We start from the raw sequence: 27,670 nt of genomic DNA on the forward strand, positions 1-27,670 counted from the left end.
GAATCTCAATTTCCCTTTCCTTACATATAAATGAATCTCTATCCTCTTCTTCTTTACATCTTCCTTCGTTATCACCTCAAATCAGGGTATGGTATGGTAGTTTGTGATTTGTGGGAGCATACTGCTCACAGAAAATCACCCAATCCCACTCAGCAACACCCCAGCGCTTTCATGGAGCTCAGCTTGGACTTGAGTTTGGGCTTTGTCCCCAAACCCATTTCCCTCTTCTTCGCCGATGTTTCTGGGAACAGAGACAAGACCGACAAAGTTGCCACGCTCGACGGCTTCGTGCAGAGGTTGGAGGACGAATTGAGGAAAGTTGAGGCCTTCAAACGCGAGCTTCCTCTCTGCATGCTCCTCCTAAACGATGGTGTGTGCTTGTACCTTTTATTGTTGTTATTGTTATCATGTCGTCGCTGTGCATTTCTTTCTTTTTTTTTGTTTCACCACGTTCTCTGGGCATGCAGCTATCGCCAGATTGAAAGAGGAAAAAGTAAAGTGTTCAGTATTGCAAGATCTGCCTACCAGTGAACAGTTTGTGCCACCGAAAACCACTTCTGGGGAAAGCGAAAATGAAAAATGTGAGAAGAAGAATTGGATGAGTTCAGCTCAGCTTTGGAGCACTCAGAAAATCAAATCGGTAATTCTAAGTTAATTTCAAATACTGAAATTTTCTCTGTTGTTAGATACGTAGAATTGAGGCTGGAAGTTTTTTTTTTTTTTTTTTTTTCAATGGCAGAGGAATGAAGAAGGTGATAGGTCTGTGCCAGAGAACCCAATTAATGCGAATTTGTGTGCCCCGAGGAAGGAGGGTTCACAAATTCCGAGTTTTAGTTTGATGGGTCACGCCTCTGAACTGAGTCATAGCAATTCCAAGAGTGTATGTGGAGATACCAGTTCTGGCTCTTCTTTGCTCCGTGTTGAGGTACAGAGCCAGCCCCAACCGCCGCAACACATGCAGCAGAATCCAAGGAAACAGAGGCGGTGCTGGTCACCGGAGCTGCACCGGCGTTTTGTGGATGCCCTTCAACAACTTGGTGGAGCACAAGGTAGGTCTAATTCATTCTTCATGTTATGAATCGGGTGGGAATGGTCCTTTCAAGGTTTTTAAAAAATTGTCTGATTTTGACTGCAATTTCAAGGCTTTTAGGGTGATTGAGATCACAATGTGACTACATCAGTTTGCTTGCAACTTTCAGCAATTTAAAATGTTAAAGAGAATTCCTTGCTTGACCCATCTCAAAATTGAAACTTAGGGTCTTATTCTGTGTGAGATTAATGCGTACCTAATTGGTTTATTTTGTTTTGCAGTGGCCACCCCTAAACAGATTAGAGAACTGATGCAGGTGGAGAGCCTGACAAATGATGAAGTGAAAAGCCATTTACAAGTGAGTGTTTCTTCATTTTCTTTTGGTATTTGATCATGATAATCCACCCATGATTAAACAATATGTATTCCCTTAGATGAATCGCAGTATGAGGAATTAATTAGTCTTTACCGTCTGCTCTAGATCCACATAAAGAGACAATCCATGATTGTTAACTATCACAGCTAGTTATTTTCTGCTTCTTGTCAAGAACTTATGTGGAACTATGGTTTATGCAGAAATACAGGCTTCATGTTAGGAGATTCCCAGTTTCATCAGTTGGGCAAGCTGATAATGGGTCATGGATGGGCCAAGATCAATGTGGGGATAAATCAAAGGGAAACTTGTCACAGTCTGGTTCTCCTCAAGGTCCTCTCACACCTCTCCTTCTAGGAGGAGGAGGTTCTGCTAAGGGTATCTCAAGCCCTGGACGGAACAGTGTGGATGCAGAAGATGAGCAATCAGATTGCAGGAATTGGAAAGGAGGACTCCACCAGCACCTTGAAGCTGATAACCACAGCCTCTAAAATTTTGCAGATAATGAGAATAAAATACACAGACGATGAAGACCTGAGTTTGACAACATAAGAATAATAGATCTAACACATAGAACAATAGGGATCAACTTTATCCTACCATTATTTTAAACTGTTTGGTAGAGAGCCGCTGAGGTTTTTGCAGATTTGTCAGGTTTCTTTTTCTTCTTTAAAACTCGGTATAGTTTGTATGGAGCTTTAATTTTACTGGGCAATTTTCATAGATCAATCCTCATTCATATTATGTGCTTTGTGGACTGGTTTTTTCATGTTAAGTTTTATGCAAATGGCAGAAAGGTTTATTTCAGGATATGTTGAACACGGGCACAAGATTATGTGCTTGCTTTTCGCATCATTAACAATAAAGTGTTAAACCAGTGTTGATCGCATGAGAATATTGATGGACACACTTGCCCGATCTTAAGTAGACGTGCTTTTCAGCATTTGGCTGGATCTTATTAAGGTTGACATAAAGTGTCAGGATTTTTCCAACACCGTATCAGTTGTCTATATTCAATGATAGCTTTTTCATACATCCAACTCAGTTAGTGGTATTCTTTCAGCCATCTTATTCTCGCTTAAAATTGTCCCTCACAAACGTGCGTACGTTAAATCTTCACCGTCAATTTCTATTTTCCTTTTGCTTGCTTTTTTCTTCGTATCGTACTATCGCGTATCAACAGATTTTCTTCAGATTGATAGGCTGAACAAGACTCTTTTTTGGGTAAGAATAGCTGCGGTTCTTCTTTCATCAGCATCTGTCCTCATATGTAGCTTTAAAAAATGATACTTCCATCATACCAGATTTGAGAACAATCTCTAATATGCATCATTGATCTGCTTTGTTTACTGAAGAAAAAAATTCCATCTGCTTCGTTGCAGAATCAACCAGAGCCTTTAATTTTCACTACACAGAATCTAACACAACAGAACACACCAAATGCCAAGAGAGGAGGGAATATATTATTTTCATAATACCTTCTGATAATGAAAAAGTATTTTACTACTCTTTAATTCAAAGTTTTAGTTATTAGTAAATGCGTACGTACTTAAATATATTTTTATTCCTTCAATTGAGGTAATGTTTTTTCCTGCAATTAAAGTTTTTTATTTTTTTGTCTTTATAAACTTTTGACAATTCGTTTTATAATCCCGGAGTTAGACAAGAAAACAAGAATAATCAGAGCTATTTATTAGTATGGAAAATTTATATATTTGTTTCTATTAATGACTTTGGTTTATTTATTTAAACCAGGAGAAACATATAAGAAAGGTTATGCAACATCCCATAATTATTTATATACTCAATTTATTTAAATGGATATCATAAAATATAAATACACATAAAAATTAAATATAAAATAAATAAATAAAAATAAAAAAAATTCCTCAAAGTTTTCAACTCTAAAATCGATGCAATAAATTTGCTACAATTTGTTTCTGATTAACAAAACCTCAAAGAACTGAAAAGGGATTAAAGTTTATGGTAAGAAATGGGAGGAAGAATGAGGAAAAAAGAGTAAAAGGAGATGTTGAAAATAATATTTTTGTGATCTTTGGAAAAAAGAGGGGGTGTTCTTCTTACCTTTAAAGGTTCCCTACATGTGATATTTCCACCCAACCCTAAAGTCCAAATAAAAAAGCATACCCCATACCTCTAAATAATTTCACACATTCAATTAATTTCATAAAAAACACCCAATCTTTACTGTTCAATGTTTTAGTGGAAGAGGGAATAAACATGGGGTGAATGAATGGAAAATAATTAATATTTTTTTTAATATATTTTAATAGTGCTTTAATTTATTATTTTAAAAATTACAAGGTTTAATCCATTTATGAAATTATTTTGTTTTTCATTCATATATATTTAGAATAACTGTCTACCCTTTCCTTTTTTGAACCAAAATATTTGATGGATAATGTTAAACATTTTCTTTTTGTCCATTTAAAATGATCTTTTGAACACCCTGGTGGATTTGGGTCTAATGCGTTTTGTTGCTGAACTGATTAGGTTGCGGGTCATAACCCAATCCATAAAATCACCCATTTAGGATATCCGACCCGAGTCGAAAAGGAAAACCAAATTCTTCCGCCGCCCGCGGAGGAGAGTAGCCATTTTCATTTTTCTGACACTTAATTAAAAACTGTAACCCAAACGCAAGAAATTAACCTTTGCCGCCAAAATCAATTGCTGAGCTTAACCCAAGGTACGTTTCTCACTTTGCTAAATTTTGTAATAAACTGCTTTTGAGTTTTTAGCTATTAACTAACGCGATTCTGTGAGTGGCAGTAAGCGAAAATGAAAGAAATCGTGACTGTCCAGGTTGGCGATTTCGCAAACTTCGTTGGTTCTCACTTCTGGAACTTTCAGGTTTTGATGCCTATTCGCTCTTTTTAAGAAATTTCAGAATATATTTACTTCTACACATTTTGCTTCGTTTATTGACTTTAATTTCTCTGCCGTGAGTGTAGAAAACATTGCACTCTCAGTCAATTAAAAATAAATTACCGAAAATAATATGGTTTGTAATGATTAGACGACAGTGTTAAAATTCTGTGTGCTATCGTTGCATGTATTGTTTAGTCGTGTTTATTTATTAATTTGCTAAACCTTCTCTCTTTGTTCTTACATTTTCTTTCGGGTTAAGTTGATAATCTATAACTGAAGTACTGTTGATTGAACATGTTCATTTCTAGTCATGCATGCAATTTTTCATTTGTGTTCAAATTGTTAGGATGAGTTGCTCGGGCTGGCTGGGGATCCCTCTGCTGATTCAGTGTTCAAGAATCAGGATCTTAACATGGACGTGCTTTATCGTACTGGTGAGACACAGCAGGTGCAATTTTCTGTTGTCGAAGTAGCATTTTCTAAAATAAATATCTAGTATGTGATTAGAACTGTATGTTGTAGAAGATAGAATGGGATGTTGTATTTGGAACTTTTGTCGATGTGCTGCTATCTAGCGCTTCCATTGCATGTGCCATTTCCATATTACATGTTGAACCGGTAAATTAAGTGTAGGTAAATTTGATTGGATTACTATTAACTGATATTCTTATATTCTAGTTGGCATAATTTTAGAAGTGAAAGTGGAAAATGGGGTAAGATGACCCAAATCTGTAGACTGGAAACATTAGATTTTTTTCTTACGTTGACATTATTTTCTATTGTATGTGCAGGGCATTCCTTCGTATACTCCTCGCTTGGTTTCAATAAACTTGAGAGGTATTAAATTTATAAGTATTAAATAGTTGAGGAAAATATCATTGTTGTTTCTTTTTGCCCTTTTTGTTAGGATCTGTTTGCTGACATCAATGTTTATTGAATTGATGTTGCTATATGACAGCGAAGAATCCAATCCATGGTTGGTCTTACATTAAACTGAATTCGGAGAAAAATACTGATTAAATAAGAAACTAGTATGTTGTAGGACCAATGTACTGGGTATAAACACGCTGTAACATGGTTAAAGTTTACAACTTGCTTTGTTTGTGAATCTGAGGAACAGCAAGAAAGACATAAAAAGGTTTGGGAGCATATTTTTAAAAGCTGAAAACAACTCATTCTCATTATATGAATAATAATTTACCGTACTTATGAAGTTATGAGTGCATGATTTTTAATATAGCTTGGGAAGTTATGAATAAAGAATATAAAATACCCTAGATATATATGTTGGAAGTAATAGTACATATTCAAGATTGTGGATTTCTTCGTTGAGGTCAATTCATTAATTCTCACATATTTAAACTTTTTAGGCCACATTCCAGCCTTTCCTTTCTTTCCTTAAAGAGCTGAGGAAAGCACCGTATCTTGCCTATGCGGTGTTTCCTTCTTTTACTTCATTTTTTATTTCAATATCCTTGCTACTTTTATTTATTGTGTGTTACCTTTGTCTTCTTTTAATCTCATGATGTTGGAATGTCTTAATGTAAACTTATTTTAGGCTAAGATTAATTGTATACTTTCTTGTCCGTTTAGTTTTCTCTTGGTTTAAGCACAATTTGTCCCCATCCCACTTGTTATCTATTCTTAGGATTTTTCATTATTTTCAGGATCCCTTGGATCTATGAATTCACATGGTACACTGTATACGGAAGTTGCTTCCACATCACGAGATGTTGTCACCTGGTGAGAGCTTTTAGTCTGTACTTTTATAATGATGCGTGAAGAAGGTTCTGCTGTGTGCGTCTTCTCTGTTACTAGCTTGTTTTAGTGAAATGCAGTGGATTCATTGCTTTTGTTTTGTAAATATTAGCAACTTGGAAATATCATGTAAGGTCAGTTTGGAATATCTTTTACATATGAAATACTTGAAAACTGTAAGGGAAAGGGCAGTTATTTTTTACCAAGAAACATACAAGAAAACACTGATTCAAAATTGAAAATTTCTTCATGAATAATCTGCTAACATTCTAATGTTCTATTTACATGTATTTTCTATTCTTGGTGTTAAGCGTAACTTTAAGCTTTCTAGGATTGAAATGAAAATTTCAAATTGTTTTGCATGCTACTTTTTATTGGACATGAAACTTTATGTTATATCTATCATTGTGGTTTAAATTTATATCCAAATGCACTGAATGCCCATACACCAATGTGCAGGACTGGTAGAGTTTCCACTCAAGCCTCTGAACCTTTAAAAAGAAATTTGTTCCTTCAAAGACTTTATGAAGAAGAGGAAAAGCCGAATATAAATGAGATACCTGGTTCAAATAATGATTCCCAGAATGAGTACGAGGATAAGGATGTAGTTGAGTGCCTTGAAAATGGTGTAAAGTTTTGGACAGACTACTCAAAAGTACATTATCACCCCCGGAGTCTTTATGAATTAGATGGAGTTTGGGCAAACATTGAGGAGTTTAACAATTATGGAATTGGAAGGGACTCCTTTACTTGGGCTGCCCAAGGGGAAGAAATCAGTGACAGGCTTCGCTTTTTTGTTGAAGAGTGTGACCATATACAGGTAACGACTTTTTCACTTTTCCAATCTTGTAGTTGGATTAGTGGGTTACTTCTGATGTATAACTTTAACCGTTGTTGTGAGATAATGAACGGAGACAATATCCAGTGCCAATGGATTTTCAATAAGTTTTCAATTTTTAGTCCGTTTGTATTCTCAAATTTCATTTTTCGTGTGGGCCTTTATATATGAGAAAGCATTGCATATGCCTTGAAATGAGTAGTTTAGTTCAGTAATATAAACTTTATACTAGAACTACAGAAATCTTGATTCTCTAAAATTCTTACTTAACATAATAGTTTTGCAATTAACAAAGCTACTTTTTGACTAGATATCGTGCCTTTTTCTTTTTCAACTTTATAAAATGGTAAGAGATTTTCGGATTGATTATATCTATAACTTCAAACATAAAGCCTTTGTCCATTAAGTTCTAGAAGAAAATTAATTTTTGTTTGGTGTGCCTCTTACAATCTTTAAATTTTGGCAATTTGGACAGGGATTTCAATTTATAGTTGATGACTCTGGAGGTTTCTCTGCTATCGCCGCTGAATTTTTAGAGAACATTGTAGACGAGTATACTAACATTCCTGTCTTACTGTATGCTGTCCAAGGTTCTGGTTCACACACAAATCTTCAGAGTAGGAAGCGTACAGTCTCAGAGGTTCTTCATGATTCTATATCATTTTCAAGATTGTCAACATACAGTAAACTTATTGTACCTGTTGGTCTGCCCTCCTTAAGTAAAAGTACGTCAAATAAAATTTATTATATTAGACAGCACAATAGTCAATAGCCTTCCTTTGATAATAGGCAGCAAGTATTGGTGTTTGACTTGCTAATACTTTACTAATTTGAACGGCTGGATATCATTGATGGCATGGAATTTTGTTGTAATATTGATAAAATGCTTCTTGGCATTGTTAAATGTATTTCTGGTTGCTGGCAGATGCACGAATTATAGATTCCAATTCTCTCATTCAGTTTTACCAAATCTTCTTTTGATGCCTTTGTATGTCCGATTTTTCTCCTATTTTCATAGGTAAAGCTTCAAGATTCCTCCACATTGAAGATGCAAAGCATTTCCACTCAAGTGCAATTTATGCGGCAGCATTACACTCCATTAGTCTACCTTTTCGAATGGTTCCAGTTGGGCCTACTGCAGATGCTTGTTCTATTTCTGGTGCTGTGGATATTCATGGAGTTGTACAAATGTTATCAGGACAAGGAAGGCAGAATATGGTGTCAGTTCTTGATGTTGCCATGCCTGCACCAGCCTTAACTGGTAAATGTGAATAATTTTTTGGGCTAATCTCCATATGAGATGTATTTGATTGGTCTTACTCTTGAAATTCAGGGGGGCAGAATGACCTGTCTCTGTTAGAGGTTTTACAGCCATTGACCCCACAAATAGCCGATGATGTTGAAGACATGCTGGCTATTGAACACATGACAGTCCATGGAGCTCTTGCATCAGGTATTGGCTACAGAGATTTATCCATTAATGTTTTCTTCATGTTTGTTCTACTTGTCTTGTCCCAGCAGTCCAAGTTGCTTGCTACCATGTGTAACTAGGAGGTCACAGGTTTGATTCTTTGAAGTTAACTTCTTGCAAATGCAAGATAAGCTGCATATGCTAGATTCATAACGGGTCTGATCTTTCCCTGGACCCTGCCATGAGTCTTCAAGCACCTGGTTGCCCTTTATGTTGCACCTGTCTTGGTCTTCCAATCTTAATCCCACAGTATTCTTCACTTCAATGTTTTGGCCCACAAGCCCTATCAAATAAGTATATTGTTTTAATTTAGTGCATATTTTCTAAATTTGAACTTTGCCGTTTTGTTTAAGCTTATCATGAAAACGAAAGATTTTAAGGTATCTATCTTTTATGGGCCAGTGAATCATTCGAGGCAGCAAAACATGTCTCTACCCAAATACACATACACACAACCACACAAATACATTTTTGAGGATATGTAAAAGAACTCAAACAGGGTCTACACACGCACGCACATACAAATATATTTTTTGGGGATGTGCAAATGAACAGAAATAGGGGTTTGAAATGAAGACAACTACCAGATTTCTATGATGAAAGTTTAATGATACCATTGATTATATCTACTAGTTCTGAATGAACTAGGTGATAAATTACCATATAGTTTTCTGCTGTAGCAAGCATAGCGTACCAAGTGATATTTGGTCCTCGGTTTGTGCTCTTTTATGAATCCACTATTCAATTTTTTATTATGGAACTTTGTAAAGTTAGATTGACACAGATTCATCATTATGCAATACTTCTGTTTAATTAGACAGATAAGCTCACTTTTTGTTGTAAATAAAGTATCTTAGTTAGGTACTCAACCGTAGGTAAGTTTGTTACTTTAGTTAAGTTATTGGATGAAATAATTTTAAAAAAATGCATGTTGCTTATCGACATGCTTTACCTTTAGCCTATTTTTCTATTCTGTTGCTTTGTTAAGTTCTCTCCTTTGCATGATTGTTTGTCTTAACCCTTCACTGTTTTGGTTCTATAGAAGGTCATCGCGCTTCAGTTACTGAGGTCAAGGATAAAGTTGATGGTGCTTTTAGATGTGCCAGTACAAGGCCAATGTTCTGCCATCTATCTGTTGCACTTTGTCCCTTGCCTATCCCCTTGCCTTTTCCATCAATATTTGGGAACAATGTAGGCAAGCAAGGTGAATTAATAGGTGGTCAAACTATTAATTCATCACCGAAAGGATCCCTTGAGGTACATTCCGTTCCCATGGCCGCCAGATTACGTTCCAGCAGTGTTGTATTACCACTCCTAGAGAATAAACTGCAAAATCTTCAGCGTTTTGGAATTCAACGAGGAGCAGCTGGGTCAGAGTTACTTAGAAGTTGGGGCTTTGGCATGGAAGAATTGGTGGAAATGGAAGAAATGTTGTCTAAAATGGCGGCGACATTACGTCCTCCTCAGTTGACTTCAGATTCAGATTAGAATATATAGGTTGTTCTTCACAAAAGAAGAATCGGGTAACATTTGTTAAGCTATTTGTTGATAGTAACAAATTTGCACTGTGATGTGTCTGACTTTTCATGCCTGCTTGCAGCTCTCACCACCCTTGTCTTCCCTTTTACCATAGAGTATTTAATGTTGTTTTTCTTGTCTTTAATTTGGCCTAAAAGAATGTGTTGCGGGGGAAATGGGCAAATTGTAGTAAAAATATACTTAATAGTGGAATGTTAGAGCATTAAGAAAGGGAAATGTTAGCATTTGACTGAGGTTTCTGGTAGAAAAAGTGGAATAGGCTTTCTGGAATGATTGAGACTCAAAAAAATGACAGCTGTGGGATTTGAACCCACGCCCTTTCGGACCAGAGCCTAAATCTGGCGCCTTAGACCACTCGGCCAAACTGTCTTTAGATGTTAATAATTGGTGTCTTTAGATGTTAATAATTGGGCTCACAAATTTACACAAATGAAAATAAATTAACTAATGCGTTGGCCTGGTATAATTAAGTCAGTAGGGAAAAGGTGTGTAAACAGTAATAGCCTAATATTTATTTTTAGCGAGGGTTGGGTTTTTATTCCTTTTAGGGGCTTTAATTTCACACGATTAATCTTTTGGCACTTTCCATTTCGAAATGCGTATAAAATTCTCCAAGAAATTAATAGGGGCAATGTGCTGGGAAAATCTTCTTTTTTTTTTTCCTTCATTTTTTCGAGGAGGGCAGCGGGGCGGAGACGGAACGATGAAGAAGGTTTGTGCTCCCTGAATAGTGTTTTTTTTTTTTTAAATATATATATTTATTATAATTTTCTTTTTCATATGATTAATGACTTCTTGAAGTATATAATTTATAGCTTTAGCATTTAATTTTTCTTACTGATTTTAAATATACTTAAATAAATATTGAATGTAATGATGAGATAGTTGTATTTTTTTTTTCTATTTACACTTTAATGGTTTTTTTCTTTTGAAAATTATTAGTTTAAAGATTAAATGAATAAACTGACTTTATTGACACTCTTTTTATATTGATTTAAAAAAAAGAAAAACTATTTATCAATTTACTACTAAAAAACAAACTTATAAACACTATACAAGAATTTGATATAATAAACTCAGTCATGTGAATAAATATTTTTCCATTCCTTTGCTTTATTTAGGTTAAGTCTTCCATAAATTTGGATATATTTAATTGAATTTCTATTAATTTTTCTTTATCTATTGAGTTGTTCATATTTTGAGTTTCTTTTATTTAATTTTTTTTAACTAGATGATATGACTATTTTCTTGTCCCGATATCTTGTTTACCTATTTATAAAAAATGTGAGATTTTGTAGTTATAAAAGATGATATTGTTGTTAATATAGAATCTTAGGTAATTTTTATCACTTTTATTCAAAATGTGTTGGATAGTAAAATTCTTTGCTTAAATTGTGGAAAGATACTTTATGTCAGTTAATAAAACTAGACTCTTTAGTTTAGAAAAGAGATAATTGATTTTTATCTTTCTCTTATTAGAGTGTCCAAACCAATGTTTGTTTGAATATCCAACTCTCATAGAACCAACATTCGTTCTTATCACTCTAAATTTTTACTATTGTTAATATATTAAGCTACAAACTTAATCTCTAACTTACTATTGCCAAAATAATTATTCTTTGCTTTGGCCATAAGAATTCTCAAAGAGATGTATCATTGTTTCAACAGTTGGATTTATGCTATTTTGTAAAATAAAAGATTCTTAAAAAGATTGAAAATAATAAAAAATAATATATTTAATTAAATTAGTAAACAATCATTAAAGTTTGTATATGATAAATAATTATTTTAATATAAGATGAATATGTTATAAATTTTTTATTTATCTTTTAGAATGTGGATTTAATGGTTTTGAATAAATTAATAAATACAACTATATATATATATAATTAGAAGATAATAATCTTAAGAAAAATAAAGAATGCAATTAAAAAGTACACCTGTTATTAAATAAGAAAGTCAAATTTGAAATATGAAAGTCAATTCAAATAGTATAATTATAATTTAGATGATAAAGTCAAAACAAATTAAGTTATCCTTCGATAATACTATTTTGGATTATATATGAAGTTTTTTATGGACTTATCACTCACGCGCTTCAACCAGATACCCTTTCATACCATTATTTATATATTTCACATTAGACTGAAATGAGAACCTATAATTAATTTCAATAAATTTCTACGTGATAGCTTATTTTATAATTTTAGAAGAAATAAGATAATGTATAATATAGAGATTGATTGAGATACATAGCAGAATGTGGGCTTTTCCATTCACATTCTATTCTATGTCATTATCTTTCGCTTTCGTAAAAATCCTAACTTTTTTTGAGACAGAAACATACAGGCTTTCAATTTCTATGCATTTGTTTGATACGAAGTTAAAACTACACTACCCTACTATATTTAAAATCTATCTTTAAAAGTACTATGTAAAGAAAAACGTAAATAATATTTTTTCACATTAATTAAAAAATAAAGAGAAATACACTCATATTACCTATAAAAAAATAATAACAATATTATAAAATACCATTATCCCCTTTTAAGATAAACTAAATATTACAGATAACATTTTAATTATTTATACTATTATATAAAAGTTATTCTCTCTCCTGGTGGTGTACATATTCTGTTTGCAAATTTTTTCTTTTAAGTAATTATCATTTTTTTTTATTTAACTATTTATTTTTAAATTTAACATTTTTTAAATTAAAATAATTTTTTATAATAAAGAATTATCTACAATATAAATAAAAAATTATAAAAATGATTTATATTTACTTTTATAATTATAATAAAAATAATAATTTTATTACTTTTTGTTATAAAAAGAAAGTGAAGAGATAGTTATATATATATATATATATATATATATATATATATATATATATATATATAAAAGTTAACTTTCTAACCTTTCTTTTGAAACTCATGTCATCTTATCATTGTAACAAAAGTAGTGAAAAAGTAAGTTGTTTTTCTCTTTTGTTGGTCTTCCAAACTTATATTATTATATCTATATATGTAGTTAAATAATTTATAATATTATATATGTAAGAAGCTAAAAATTATGTTGGTGTCAGAGGAAGAGACCCCACGAAGCAGATGCATAAATGCTTTTCATATTTAACCTGGATATGTATAAACGTGTAAGTTGTTATAATATTGAGTACGTACTTGAGGTACACAATAAATAATTATATATATTATTTATTTTGTATCATGTGGGGCTAAACTTGTTAGATAGATGTTAGTGTTATGATGAAGAATTTGATCTTTTAACTTTTGAAAATCTAATTTATACCTTTGACTATAGAATAAGACAATAGAAGATATATGATAGATACATGAATGAGAAACCATAAGATTCTGCATAATTCTTTACTTTCTTTATCCATATATACATTATTCTCTATCCAATTTTGTGACATCAGAATTCCCCTACTGCCACAACCTTAGAACTTCAATTCCAAATATATTTTGACTTCAATAAAATTATGGTAGCTGGTGACAATTAAGACAAAACCATGTTTATGATGTTCACATTTTAATACAGTACATATGATTTGAGTTATAATATAACTTCTCTTAGGATGATAAATTGAAACAAGAAGATGATTACAGTATTATAACAGATTAGTGAAATAAAAATTCATTATTTTTGGTGACATATTGCATAAATCCCTGTTCCATGGACAATCATTTAGGAGTTAAAAAAAAGTTTTTTTTTTTAAAATATAATTTGTTAGTAACGTTAAGTTTAATTGTTATATTTTTTATATGTTTAATTCTTTATTCTTCTGACAATAATTAGTAAAACGGTATAGAGCAAAAAGATGTTGATGAATTTATAAAATGTCCTTTAAAATATTTTTGTTCCATCTAGAAATGTAAGAAAAAAAAATGGTGCATCGTGATCTAAAACATATAAAAAAATGTAATTAATTTAACCATGTTTACCAAAATTATCCATAAAATATAACTTTTATTCAATTCAAAACTTATTTTAAATAGCTCCTTTGATTTTCATAATATATCAACTGCATGAAAACTTAAAAAAGAGTATTCCTATTTGATTTTTTTTTAAATAAATGCTAGGAATGAGATAAATTAGGAGAGGAAATTCATATTTTAAATGCATTTCAAACCGTTAAATAAAATTAACTTATATTTTTCATTAGCGTCAATATTTCTTTCAAAACAATTTCAACTAGTTCTTCTTTTTTTTTCTCTCCATTTTTTTCACTAATTAATTTATGGTTTAATTAGTCGGACGGTACTCACTTTTGTTTAGATGTGTCAGTTTGGTACCCGCATTTGAAAATGTGTCAATTGAGTTCTAATTTTTTAAAAAGATGTCTCAATTAGGTCCTTTTCAGCAAAAAATTATTAACACCGTTAACGTATTGATTTTTAAAATGACTTACAAAATTAAGTATTGATATTTATATTAAAATTTAGTGATAAAAGTCATGAATAAGTTAACGGCTTCAGTAATTTTTATCTGAAAGGGATCTGATTAAGACATTTTTTCAAAAATTGAGACTAAATTGACACATTTTTAAAAATAGATACTAAAGTAACACATATGAACGAAAATAAGTATCATTCAACTAATTAAACCTTAATTTATCTTGTTATGAACTTTTCTATCTTGTGTCCCTTTCTTTTCCTCAGCTTAGAATCCATAGTAAAATTTTGATGTATAAAATAATATTAGTATTATATTTTATTGGCCCCAAGCACATGCAGCATTAAAGTCCATTAACGAAACCATGACTGATAACATATTCCAAAGCAGTATATTCAAAATAAATGGACTATTAATTGACTTCATGCAATCTTTGAGAAAAGAAAAAAAAAGTATAATCTTTGTGTGGTCAACTTTCCATGAAAAATTTGATTCTGCACTAATCACTCCGTTCAAATGTTGCGCCTTGAAGCTGTATTTGTTTGAAGAGTTTTATGAGCCATTTTTGACTTTGTGTATCTCGTGCACAATAAAAACAACGTTAATAAAAATAGTAAAAGGTTGTGAGAAAGAGAAACCGTAGAAGTATTGCAGCAAAAGATTGCTATGACGAAATGGGATTCCAATTGTGGATTTTACTTTGCAAAACGAAACACCAATCAAAATCCAGAACTAGTATGTGTTAGGGTTTTCTAAGAGATTTGTCAAAAATTTGGACAAAATAATTATTGCAGTGCATAGGTTTGAGTTTTAGACGAATAAAATTAAGAAATATTATCGAGATACATTCACATTATATAAAAATAAAAAATGAAAATTCATAGAAAAATATAATGGTCATTGAAAATCCCACATTGAATAAAGATAAGGCAATTTCATAATATATAAATGAGGTGCAAACCTCACCTTACAAGCCGGTTTTGTAAGGTTGAATTAGGCTTAAAACTCACTTCTAACTTGATATTAGTCTATCCTAACGAGATTTTGTGGACATTCTGTTCCATCCGCCATCATCGACTAGAGTCGAAATTTAATTCTAAAAATAATTCTTATGCATGCAAAATCTTCTACGGAACAAGTTAAGAAGTAAATGTTTTTTTTTCTTAATTAACAAATTCTATTAAACTCTAATGAATTTTCCATCCAAAATGGATTCTAAAGCAAGTGTTTTCATAACTACAAAGAAAATGCATAGGGTATTTTCTTACTCTATAGAATTTCTTTTTAATTCCACACTCCTGCGTTTGTTGTGTCTTTTTCACAGAATTCCACATAATTATTTTTATATGTGATCATGAGTGTGGAGATAAAATGGGAAAAATAAAAATGGAACAGAAGAAGATAAAAAAAAATCTATTATTTGTTATTAGTTTAAATTTTTGAAGTTGGGAGTGGAGGAAATGAGCTAGTTAATGCTTAGTCCTAAAAAAAAATTGTTCAATTTTAAGATGATTAAAGTTTTCTTAACGAATTTGACTTTAGTGACATTTATTTTTTTAACTCAATTTGACTTAAGTGACCTATTCAAAGCAGTTTCTTGCAAACATATACTTTAAATTTATATTTACTTAATAGATGTAGGCTAATAAATTTCAGCTTTAAATAAATTAACGCATAGATATCATAGGTTAAATTTTTCTTACAATACTATTATCGTATTATTCATACTTGAATAAATCAACAAATTAGGCTTAAAAGGTTTTAAAATGAATATTTACCTTTTCTTTATTCCTTCAATGTATTGATCTCAGATTTTAAGATATTATTTTGATGAAAATTTGTAATTACTCTTTGAGGTTTCAAGATTGAATTTGTCAAAATTTTTCATGTTTTTTTTTTTTTTTGAATGTCGCTAGAAGTCCAATTATTTGTGCGATTAGGCACGCTTATTACTTACTTTGTGTGGATCATATAAAACTTCATAAGCCATGAGAAATAAGAGCCATTGTTTTCATTTCAGTATGTTTGATTAAATGACATTTAAAAATGAGTAATTTTTCTATAAAAAACGTGAATAATGATATCAATGACTTATTTATTTTAAAGTTATTTGATATACAAACTAGACTAGGTCAAAAAAAACCCTCCTCGGATTAAGGTGGTTGATTGGATGATATATGGAAGATTTCTCTTTCTGGTATCTAATTTTTTTTTTTAAATAAAATTTTTTCTTTCAATTTAATCATTTTTTTAATAAATTAGATTTTCTTTGATTTCATTATCCTTAATGTGGGATTTAGACTCATAATTGGATATCATTGATGGTTTTTTCATTAAAGAAAGATTGATTGAAGAGACAAAATCAATGAGATCTGAACTAGTCCACAAGACCTTCTACATTGGTACACTCCTAACCACAAGTACCATTTTTGTATTGTTGTTGATCTTAACATAACACACTTACTTAAACCCTTTTTACTTGTAAAAGCCTGTCACCAAGAGAAATGCTCGGGCTTTGATACCATTAAATTGTCTAACAAGGAAAGAATGTTGGAAAAATGTAACACTAATGAAACTTAAGCAAGTCACGTTAAGAATTGACATCACTTCTCATCCAAAATATTAAAGAAATGGGTTTATGGACATTTTCCTTTATGTGGTGTTCAACTTTCTCATTTCTATGTGATATGAGACTTAAATTCACATTTAAATTTTAAATATACGTTCGTAACAATCATTTTATCCTTTTAGATTTTAGATTTTGTTAGTTTTCTAGAATGATTTTCCTTTTTGTGGTATGAGTTTAGTTTGACCATTCTATAATTGTTTGTATTTTTTTTTCTTTTTTACTTATTTTATATATTTTTTTATGATGATAAATGATCATTGAAATTTTAGAATGTCAATCTAATTAAGAAATAAAAAATTTATAAAGATTTCTAACATAAATTATTAAAAAACATTATAATAATTATTTAGAAATTATGTTACAGAAAATCAATATAACATTGTAAAAAGGAATATACAATTTATACTAAATATGAAAAATGTAATCAAAATACGTTCCTTTAAAAAAATTCGATCTTGTATGCATTTCTAGCAGTATCATAAAAAATAATATCATGACTTACTTGCTAAATCATGAATAATTTTTTTTTTTATAAATACTCTCTCATTCACTTTTATACAACATAATTTTTTAACGAGGTTGAGTGATTGTTACGTGTAAATATTTAACTATATAAACCCACCACAATTGCATGTTTTGAATATAAAAAGTAATAAAAATATCAGAAGCTTCAGTTAAATTTATGGGATTTTAGTGCACAATTTGAACAATTGTATATAATTCTAAAATAAGATAAGTTGGATGAATTTAAAACTTAACAAGTAGAGCTTTTCTTATTTCCAAATCCAATAAGTTTCTATGATTAGGTCAATCTCATCAATTAAAATGCCCATACAAAATGCTAGGCTACTGTTAATTCTTAGACCTAAATGATCAACAATTTTTTAAGTATTGGCTTAGAATCAGAAAAAGTAGAAGTTAACCTTTAATTCTAGAAAACTGACACGCTATTACTTTCGAATATACCACTTAGAGTTAATAGAATAATTTTTGTTCTCAAGTTTTGATTCTGTGCTCAATTTCTGACAAGAAACAAAATGAAAAATGGGTAGGTAGATTTTAATAGTTATTTTCAAAAGATTGCGGATTAATTTCATTTAAGTAGAAAATAAAAAACTTCAAATGCAATATGGAACACACAGTAATGTAAAATGGGTAGATTATACTCAAAAGTATCTAATAGTTATTGTGTTCCAAATATTTCTTCCATACCTAAACTACAATAAATCTAACTGTGATAGAAATGATTTGACAAACACGATAGATGAGACTTTTAAAAAAAAAACATTCTGAATTCTGATTTACAATTTAGTTTTTGACAAAAAGAAAAGAAATGAAATATAGCTACTGCTTTAAATTTGTTTAAAAAAGGAAGAAAGAAGGAAAAACAACAGATCCTTAAGATCAGTGAAGATCTTACTTTCTAAAATTGTGTCTAGCTTGGTAGTCTCCTTTCAAAGCTAAGCAAACCGAAGCGGATTATGAATCTCGCATGTCTGCTTTGTATCTCTCTATCTCTCTTACTATCCATTTATATCCGGCAGGTAAGAACTGATGAAGAGGGAAAAAAAAAATCATTAATAGAAGTGTCTAGGAATTAATTGCAATTGATCATATTCTGTAAATTCTAAGCGATTATAATAGCAACTCAACTCAACACTATCTACGTGCATGTTTGCAAATCAATAATGCATGGTCATAAAGGTCTGAATTCTACTGTTATCTGCTTGAGAGCAATAATGGACAATACTCTTAATTTTTTTTTTCCAACAAGACATGAAACAACAAATTTCATGACAAATCAATATAGAACTGTTTCTCATTCTCATACTGTATTCAAGCTCTGGGCATATAAAAAGTAAGGATTCTAGTAAAAGCAGGCCAAACCTATTTCTCGGATGGGGATGTATCCTGTATTCTATATACCAATACGTTTTTCGGCTCACAGGTCAGTTTCCACAAATTTCCTTTAAGAATATTACTTTGTAATCTCTTTCGTTAGGTAAAAATCAGCAATCACAGTGAGGCTAATGCAATTATTCACACAAAAAATAGATAATCTGATTGCAAATGCCAAGGACTTGAATTGAGAGATTGTCAAATTCCTGTAACACCCCCGCAGATACCTCAAATTCAGAGCATATCGTAGGTTTTCTTGGAACATTTTAATAATGCAAATTTTCTTGAACAAAATGTTTTGACCTGACCACCAATAGAATGACAAGTTTAAGAAAATATTTATATTTTTTATTTACTTTTCATTAAAAATATTATCTTATTTTTTAAACTTTTTAGAAAAATGGGTTCATGTTCATTATTGTTATACAAATTTTAAAGATGAAATAAAAAATGATATTATTTTCCTTAATTTAAAAATAAAGTTTGACTTAAATAATTATTTCTTTCATTTTGCATCATTTTATTTTGAGCTCATGTCTCTTGTCATTTTGCATCAGATTTAACGTTTATCACTTTGCTTTTATTTTCTTTCAATCTGTCTGATCCTTCCCCTACTTATCTAGACTCAACAATTTGGCTACTGTTGGAAGTTCTGATAATTGATGAACCAGATCATACGTCTCTCACTTTGACAAGACCTTTCCCCTAACAGACCCTCTGCTTCCTACCACGAGGACTGATTAGCTTTCTCCTGCCACCAAACTAGATTGCCCTCGCAATGAAAAAGCTACCTAATAATTATAATCGCACACAAAGAAAAGCATAGAAATCATCATTCATACACGCATATCCTACGTGACCCGGGCTACATCAAGAACAAAAAAGGAAAACCCATAATGGATTATGGAAATGGAAGAAGAAAAATACCTAGGCTGAAAATTGTTGGAGGAAAAGCACGGAGGCTCGTAGCTGCAAAATTGGAAATCAACAGGATGGACCAAGACTCTTACAATCCTCGCTTTCAGACTGTGGCTGGTGAAAGGGGAGTTGGGACTGCTGGGTGTGTTGCGGCGATTGCTTCTGCTGTGGAGGGAGCAGAAGCTGAGCCTCGAAAGGAATGTTGTGAGGATGAGGCTCTCCCTGCTGTGGCTGCTGCATGTGATAAGCGTTATCGAAGGATCCCAAAGCCAACGAAGGAGACAACTGATCAGCGGAAGCAGCAGCTGGGGATATCTGGCTGAACCCACCAGCAGAAGAAGCCGAACCCACATCGAACCCACCACTGAACCGAAGGAACTCCTGCTGCTGTTGATGCTCGTAACTCCTGAACATCTCCTGCTGCTCCCTCGCCGCCACAGCCGCAGCCAACTGCTGGGCCTCCAAGATCTGATGCTGCTGCGGCGACTGGCCGTCGCGAATCATCAGCTGCCCGCCGTGACTGGCTGCCGTCACGCCCGCCATGTTGCCATACAGGGAACCGGAAAAAGGGTTGTTTGGGTGCTGCTGGAGAATGGGGGCTGGTAAGCCTTGAAAAGCTTGGGGACCGATGTATGTTGCGAGTTCCTTCTTTGCATTGTTGAGTTCCACCTGGATCTGTCTGAGCCTGTGTTGTAGGACGGAGATGAGGCCCACGCAGCCGTAGACGGGGTCCCTGAGACGCGCCTCGGCCTCGTAAGCGAGGGACTTTACGGCGTCGTCTCGCTGCGAGGCGCTGAGTTCATTGAGAAGCTTGGCCACGTTGCTGGCCCCGAAAACCTTGTGCACGTAAGCGAACCTCTGAGGGTTGTCCGGCGGAAAGTACGGTGCGAACACGCACTCCTGCGTGCACTTTCGCCTCAGAAACTTGCACGCCGCGCACGGCGAATTCGATGATGATGACATCTTTTCCGATCCCTCTCTCCTTTTCTTTCTCTCTCTCTTGTCCCTCACACACCAAGGCAACTTCTGCGGTTAATTAAATCGTCAAATCATATTATATTAAGATCAAATCCCTAATAAAATTAGAAGTAGTACTATGGTTTCTCTTTCTTCTTCGAATGGGCGATCTAATTAGTATCTAGCTTTCACAGCCTGCAGTACCTGATTTTTTATTTTCTACAAACAAACAACAAAGAGAGAGAGTCAAATGGAGATAATAATAATAACAATAATAATAATTAAACCTTGATAGCTGTAAATAAATAAATACAGGACATGGAAATTGAGGAATCATAGAGAAAAACAAAAACGGATTATTATTCAACGAAGCTTCATGTTCCGATTCGTGATCGCGGATTTATTAAAAGATTTCAAACGTGATATTAATAAACTAATCTAGGTCATTAAAAGCGTCTCCAAATCGTTCCCTTTTTTTTCCCTCACAAAAAATTAACCGACAAGAAAACGAGTCAATAAACGATTCAATCCGAAAAGGAGATAAAAAAAAATGGCAAGCCATAATGAATAACATTGTCCGAGGAAGAAGAAGGACGTCGAAAATCTCGAAATACGAAAAGAAAAACTTAAGTTGCACCGGTAGATCTGGATACAACGTTTTGTTTGCGTGGCGGCAAAGATTGGAGTTAAGAAAGAGAAACGGAAGGGGTGATGAGATCCATCAGTGACTGGTGATCAAGATTGGTGTGATTTTAAAAACACAACAACGCTCTACATATTTGAGAAGAGAGAGAGAACTTACTGTGACCTGTGAATAGATCGGCGCAACCGCAAGAAATAATCTCGCACGAGGGTGTGCTGTGTTGGTGAGGTTGAGAAGAAAGAGAGTGAGAGAGAAAAGCGAAGGAAATAGAAGAGATGGGAGCGATATATAGAGTCGAGAGTTTTTTTTTTTTGTTTCTAGTTTCTTGAGCACTGCTGCCACAAGCGCATGAGCTTTCAAGACCAGCTACCCTTCCCTTCTTCATAAATCTATCTTAATAAATCCTATTTCGTCCCACCCTATATCATATATGTCTTCCACTATCATTGTTATTTACAGTCACTATCATTATTTTCTTAACTGCCTTCTCTTTTTTAGCAATATTTTTTTATTATTTATCATTTTTCTAAACTATTTTACACTTCCACATTTAATATCTTTTCTTTCCTTCGCTATATTTTGTCATCAAATTCTACATGATACATAGTTTTCATTCTTCTTTTTTCTACCACCAAATCATTTGTAACTTTTTTTGACGCCGATGGTATTTAAAACTTTCATATAGTTTTCATATTTACTTTACCTATACCTGTTTCAATCTTCAATTTGTGCGATGATTAATCGTCATGCATGTGTGTCATGAATCTTAAATGACAGTGGTGTATGTACTAGTATATGCATTAAATTTATAATTTCAAAAATTGGCAAACTCAATGCGTCTGAATTTTAAATAAATGATTTATGATTAAATTAATAGAGCTGTTATGTTACGGTGCATATTGTAGAACAGATTTCCCCCACTCCATCTCCGTCCGCGGTTTTTTCTACATTAGTTTAGTACGTGGAATTGACTAATTGATCGATACTGATTTATGGAACCTTCTTTTTCAAATACTAATTATAACATTGTTATAGTTTTAAAAGACTTAAACTGAACATGTGCATTTAAATAATAATAATAATAATAAAACAGAATTTTTATAATTAAACGAAGTTCCATTGAGTTTATAATTTTTGGCAAATAGGAAAGAATGATCAGTTAGTAAAAGGTAGAAAGTTGAATATAGTAATTAATTAAGTTTGAATGAATGATTATGGAAAGTGTAAAAAGGTGAAATATTGATTATAGTAAAAAAAAGAGATGAGGGTTTTTGCTGCGAAACGCAATGATGATTGTGCGGACTGCAGCACACGTCCGTGTACCGTGCGCGTCAACCCTATTGGTATTGTGACCGCTGCGTCCTGTTGTTGTTGTGCAGGGTTATTTCCGTAATGTGGTGGTTGGTTCCTTGAAAGGCAAAAGAAAAGAAATGGAAGCAGGCGTGCACGAGGTACGAGGGGGTTATGAGAGTGACCTGCTATTCCCGGTCAAAGTCCGTACCCGAAAAGAAGAGTGATGAGAGTGGGTCTTCTCTTCTCTTGCTCCCTTCCTTCTTCACTCTAGCTCCCTCCTTCCACTGACTACTGCGCACATGCTGCACAGTCGTTTTGATTGACCCCTTACCAGCTTTTGGTATTTTCACTCATTCATTCACTTTCCTGAAGTGACAAAACCTTAAGCTTCCTCCCCCGCAAATAACTGTTCTCTTCAACAACGCATTCCCCCTCACATCCCAACTCAGCCGTCACTGCTCCGCTTTTTCTTTTTCTTTTTTCTTCATTCTTCTTACTTCCATTTTATATTTCTCATTTTGCTTTTTTTATACGCTCTACGTATGTACACCGCCCAGTTCCAGTATAACTATTTCACATCCTATTACTTAGCTCTACGCCCATGTGCCCATGTGCCCCTGTGTCAATTCCAATCTTTTTTACCTTCACTTCCAATAACCCACACATACATACATACTCAATTTTACTCTTTTTATCTATAAATTTACCATTTTTTTTAAGATTTTAATATAAATTCACTCGCAATCACAATATATTCATATATTTATAGTATGCAACACTTAATTATAGAGACGACATGTGTATTTGAATGCAACTTGCAAAATTAAATTACAATTTTTATGTTTAGTACCTCCACTGGTTCAAACTATTCGCTGTTTAAGGTAACGTATATACATAACAAATATTACTTGCACAGACTTAAAGAAACTAACTACAATAAAAGATTCCTCTATACTTAAAATAATGAAATATATACCTCGTTAACTACCTAATAAATGAGAGAATAGTGGCTCAGAGTGAATCTAATTACTAAAATAGAAAAGGGATGTGTGAAAAATTCATAACTATTTTTACTGAAAGCTAAAATATGAATTACGTAAGTTTCCCAGTTCTATTTCTAAAACCGTAAACACTACAGAAAATGTGATGGAAGAGTATCTTTGAATCTTTTGAAGTTTTCTTAGAAAATTTATATAAAACTTTTAAGAACAAATTATTATATTTAGTTCAAGTAAACCCATCTACACTTGTAAAAGTATTAATTATTTTTGAGGAGTGGATTTTTGAAAGAAAATAGATTTTAATACATATGATATGATATGATTGCTAAGTTATCTTAACTTGGTGATAAAGGAGCTTTTATTTTCTCTTTAGGTTTCCGAGGCTTGAAGTTTCAATCTTGTGGTTATACGTCAGAACATGCGCGATCCCATATATTGGTGAGATCATTCCACGTGCAACTTGCTTTATAATACCCCTAATTACACCTACCATTGTTCTAATGTATAATTGCAAATTACTTAAACGTGTGTTTAGATCAACTTATTGCTAAATCCATATTGAAAAAATTTAATTAGTTTGTGTGTAAATTAAATTTAGAACGTCTTGTATGGTGTTTTTAAATTTTAGTTTATAATTTATTGGAATTATTTTCTTCAAACATACCTTTTAACGTTATATCAAAATTTATCGCATATATAATAATAGTAGCGTAATTTATGATTATGCATTGAAATTCACGCGTGTGAGAAAATGACATGGCCATCCACAAATTTTGAAAACAAATATGTATTAACTTTCTTTATCTTCCCTCGTAAATCGCAATTCATAACCCTTACTAATTGTGTGAATTGTGATTCACTCTTTTGTTTTTGCAATGCTTGTATCATAAGGTTTTCCATCTTTATAGTTGAAAAAATTATAAATCATCCAATAATTTTTTGAATTTATATACTACAATATTAAGTGACATTTATATAAAAAGGATATAATGAATTGTAGCATAAATGGAGTAATAATATCATAATGTTTAAATATCTTCTAATTATTGTGAAATAAGTAAAGTTTTATTGTTTAATATTACAATATTTTACTATGTTTTTAAATAAGATATTAAATAATCGCTTATTTAACACTCACTATGGAATGAATTAAAAACGGTTAAGATCTATAAAATAAATATTTGCTAATTTATTTTAAAATGAATATTAAAAATTAAAAATATAGATTTAAAATTTTAGAGACATAAAACTTATAAAAACTTTTTTACATCAGCTAAAATTAAAATTCACCGTATTCTTTAAGAATTTAAAATGGTAATTTTAAATCTTATTGGAATAAAAATAAACAAATTGTATATTGAAAATCAAGATTATACTAATTTTGAATGGTATCTAAATCCATATTTAATATCAAATATGGAGAAATGTTGAGAATATAACTTTCCTTTAACTCGTTTAGCGTATTTTATTTTATTGGACAAAGCTTTAGATGTATTTCGAACAAAAAAAAAATGGATTAATCTTCGGAAGTTGGACTATAGTACGATAATAAAAATATATTTGAAACGTTACACAATTTTTTTCCAAAGCAATTATAGTATTAAGATATTTTAAGTCTTTTATCAATATTTTTTTAAATCTGTAAAATAAAAAATATTTTGTTTTCAGTTTTTATATATTCAATACTCTTTCCACTTTAAATAACTTTTGTTTATTCTGTAGGCAGAATGATTAAGCAGCAACAATAATAATAAGATTAAAGTTAAAACAAGATGTATTAACGGTACTAAATACTAGACCGAACCTTTTAACAGATACTTTTAGATTTTATTTTCTTAGATCGTAAAATAGTAGTTGGAAGAACCTTTAGATTTATAGTGATTTGTTTGAGTTTAATTTATATGATATTTTAGTTCAAATTAACGGATTTTTTTTTGTTTTCTATAAAAGAAAAATAAAATATGCACCAATCATATAAAAGAAACAATAAGTCAATAAGTATAAGTTTGTTAATTTTAGAATAATTTCTTTAAAGTTATACAAATTATTTTTTATATTAATTTTTGATTATATAGATTCAAGGTTCAAGGTTGTTTTTAATAATGTACAACTTATATTGACTAGGCGTTATTATTTTGAGGGGTGTTTATAATTTATATATTAATTTAAGTATATTTGAATTTCATGTATTGCCTTATTATAGCTATCTTATTTCATAATATCTAACTATATTTTTTAAATTTCATTTTTATTGAATAAGAAAAGAATAATGAATTACGTTAGAAAATAAAAAAATTACTGTATTTTTGATGAAATATTATTTCACGAGGTTTTTAAGATATTTTGTTACAGTTTTAAAGATGAAGAACGCTAACAAGATTGGTTAAAGAATAATTTATATGCATTTATTTATTATTAAATAATTAAGTTTATTAATTAAAATAATATAAATACACGTCATAAATTTAATAAAAACAAAACTATCAGTATTTACTAAAAGTTTAAGTAATTAATTATTTTATATTGTTAATTTTATGTATTTATAATTAATAATTTTGGATATTGAAATATTATTTTTTTTAATACAAGAATTTGCTGAGTTGAGAGAGTTGTTACAAAAGGTTATCAAGTTAGAATGAAGAGATTCAATGAAGTATCAAATTGAATACTTTAATTTTCTTTTAAACTTTAAAATGTTTATCACTATTTTTTGTAGGTTTTATATTAATTTAATTTTCTATGTTTAATTTTATTTTAATTTTTAAAACACTAAAATATAATTATTTAATTATTTTTTTAATTTTTATGGATGAACATTAAATAAAATATTAAATATAGTTGTACAATATTTAAGGATATTTTTATTCTTTAAATATAATAAAATTGTATTAATAATTATTATGTCAAATTTCATTTATTATTTATCATAGTTAATTATAAATTTTTACAATATTTAATGCATGTTAATTATCTAAATTAGAGTGTGTTAGGAGCACCGATTAGCGTACTACAGCGGATTTGAAAACACACTTTATATTCCAAGACTGGAGTTTTATTTTGATGAAATTGTAGGTTGAAAAAGAATTCGTTGACTCAATATTACTGACGGTGCTCGTTAAAATATTATTTGATCTTAACTTTTTTTTCTACATTCCAGTATATCAAAGATCGCATCATTATATTTTTTACGACTGAACTGCTTGTAACATAGTTGTAGATTTCTGCATCTGTGTATTGTTTTTACTATAGATTTTGGAAAAACTACATTTTCTAGTGTTGTATAGCACATGAAATACAAATGACTTAATTTTTCAAGAATAACAGAGTAATAAAAAATCAAATGGGTAGAGAAAAGTACGAAACTTGGTAGCATTGTTTGAACAGAAGGGATTAAAGTGAGAAACAGTATTGAATTTTGATAGGAAAAATAGAGGAAGAAATTGGAGTAAAAATTGCATGCATTGCATTTGAAGGAGATAGTGAGAAAAGAAAAGGTAAAAATTAGGGTTATGGTGGAAAGAGAAAAGAAGAAATAGGAATAGGAAGGAGGATCCCATTGGCATTGATTCCCAGGGGAGGGGGGCAAAAGGGTAGGAGAATGATGGTGGTGAGTGACAGTGAGTGCAGGTAGCAGAAGTAGCAGAGCAGACCCAGAAGCGTTGCAGTGACTCAGTGTGTTGGTGAGCAATTGCGTACACACTCACTCTTCTCATTAATGTATTCCCTTCTCCCTCCCAACCCACAACTTTTTCTTCCAAACAAAACCACCATTTCTCTAACACAACCTTCATACAAACCAACCTTCATAATCTATAACACCATTTTACGAAACGAAAAAAGAAAGTCTTTACATTTTTTTTTTCACTTTTATGATAAAAGCTAAATTATTATTTTATTTTAAACTTAAATTCAGAAACTGTTACTCAAATTGAAATACACCCTGAATAAAGAACACTGATTGAACCGGTGGTTATGTAGGAAAGAGAATAGAAAAGGTAGTAGTATTAATTAAG

The 27,670-nt window shown here is 31.4% G+C and overlaps 3 protein-coding genes and 1 non-coding gene across 8 annotated transcripts; 2 read left to right on the plus strand and 2 right to left on the minus strand.

Annotated features, from left to right (window-relative positions):
- On the plus strand, positions 1-2,292 carry LOC114167386 (transcription factor HHO5-like). The gene is made up of 5 exons (XM_028052472.1): positions 1-370; positions 468-640; positions 740-1,049; positions 1,312-1,388; positions 1,607-2,292. The coding sequence occupies exons 1-5, from the start codon at positions 31-33 to the stop codon at positions 1,892-1,894; spliced, it is 1,188 nt and encodes a 395-aa protein (XP_027908273.1). The 5' UTR covers positions 1-30; the 3' UTR covers positions 1,895-2,292.
- Positions 2,293-3,967: 1,675 nt separating this feature from the next.
- LOC114167015 (protein misato homolog 1) lies at positions 3,968-10,171 on the plus strand. Of its 3 annotated transcripts, none has more exons than XM_028051924.1 (10): positions 3,968-4,113; positions 4,197-4,277; positions 4,642-4,743; positions 5,087-5,132; positions 5,963-6,038; positions 6,513-6,873; positions 7,367-7,616; positions 7,910-8,152; positions 8,225-8,344; positions 9,408-10,171. In XM_028051924.1, the coding sequence occupies exons 2-10, from the start codon at positions 4,206-4,208 to the stop codon at positions 9,848-9,850; spliced, it is 1,713 nt and encodes a 570-aa protein (XP_027907725.1). In that variant the 5' UTR covers positions 3,968-4,113; positions 4,197-4,205; the 3' UTR covers positions 9,851-10,171. The 3 variants fall into 3 exon arrangements, with proteins under 3 accessions (XP_027907725.1, XP_027907717.1, XP_027907734.1); XM_028051916.1 differs by having other exon boundaries at positions 3,969-4,113; positions 9,405-10,171; XM_028051933.1 differs by having other exon boundaries at positions 3,969-4,113; positions 4,642-4,729; positions 9,405-10,171.
- Positions 10,172-10,190: 19 nt separating this feature from the next.
- Positions 10,191-10,270, minus strand: TRNAL-UAG. Its single transcript has one exon. It is a non-coding gene; the product is annotated as a tRNA-Leu (tRNA).
- A 7,854-nt stretch (positions 10,271-18,124) lies between these two features.
- Positions 18,125-21,745, minus strand: LOC114172974 (LOB domain-containing protein 36-like). Of its 3 annotated transcripts, XM_028057150.1 has the most exons (4): positions 21,523-21,745; positions 20,925-20,939; positions 19,773-20,789; positions 18,125-18,497 (listed from the first exon to the last, which is right to left on the minus strand). In XM_028057150.1, exon 3 carries the CDS (start codon positions 20,724-20,726, stop codon positions 19,830-19,832), a length of 897 nt encoding a protein of 298 aa, XP_027912951.1. In that variant the 5' UTR covers positions 20,727-20,789; positions 20,925-20,939; positions 21,523-21,745; the 3' UTR covers positions 18,125-18,497; positions 19,773-19,829. The 3 variants fall into 3 exon arrangements, with proteins under 3 accessions (XP_027912951.1, XP_027912949.1, XP_027912950.1); XM_028057148.1 differs by having other exon boundaries at positions 19,773-20,939; XM_028057149.1 differs by lacking the exon at positions 18,125-18,497 and adding an exon at positions 19,327-19,636 and having other exon boundaries at positions 19,773-20,939.
- Between the last annotated feature and the right edge of the window lie 5,925 nt (positions 21,746-27,670).

The sequence above is a fragment of the Vigna unguiculata genome, chromosome 2 (genome assembly GCF_004118075.2).
Source record: "Vigna unguiculata cultivar IT97K-499-35 chromosome 2, ASM411807v1, whole genome shotgun sequence".
Lineage (NCBI taxonomy): Eukaryota > Viridiplantae > Streptophyta > Magnoliopsida > Fabales > Fabaceae > Vigna > Vigna unguiculata.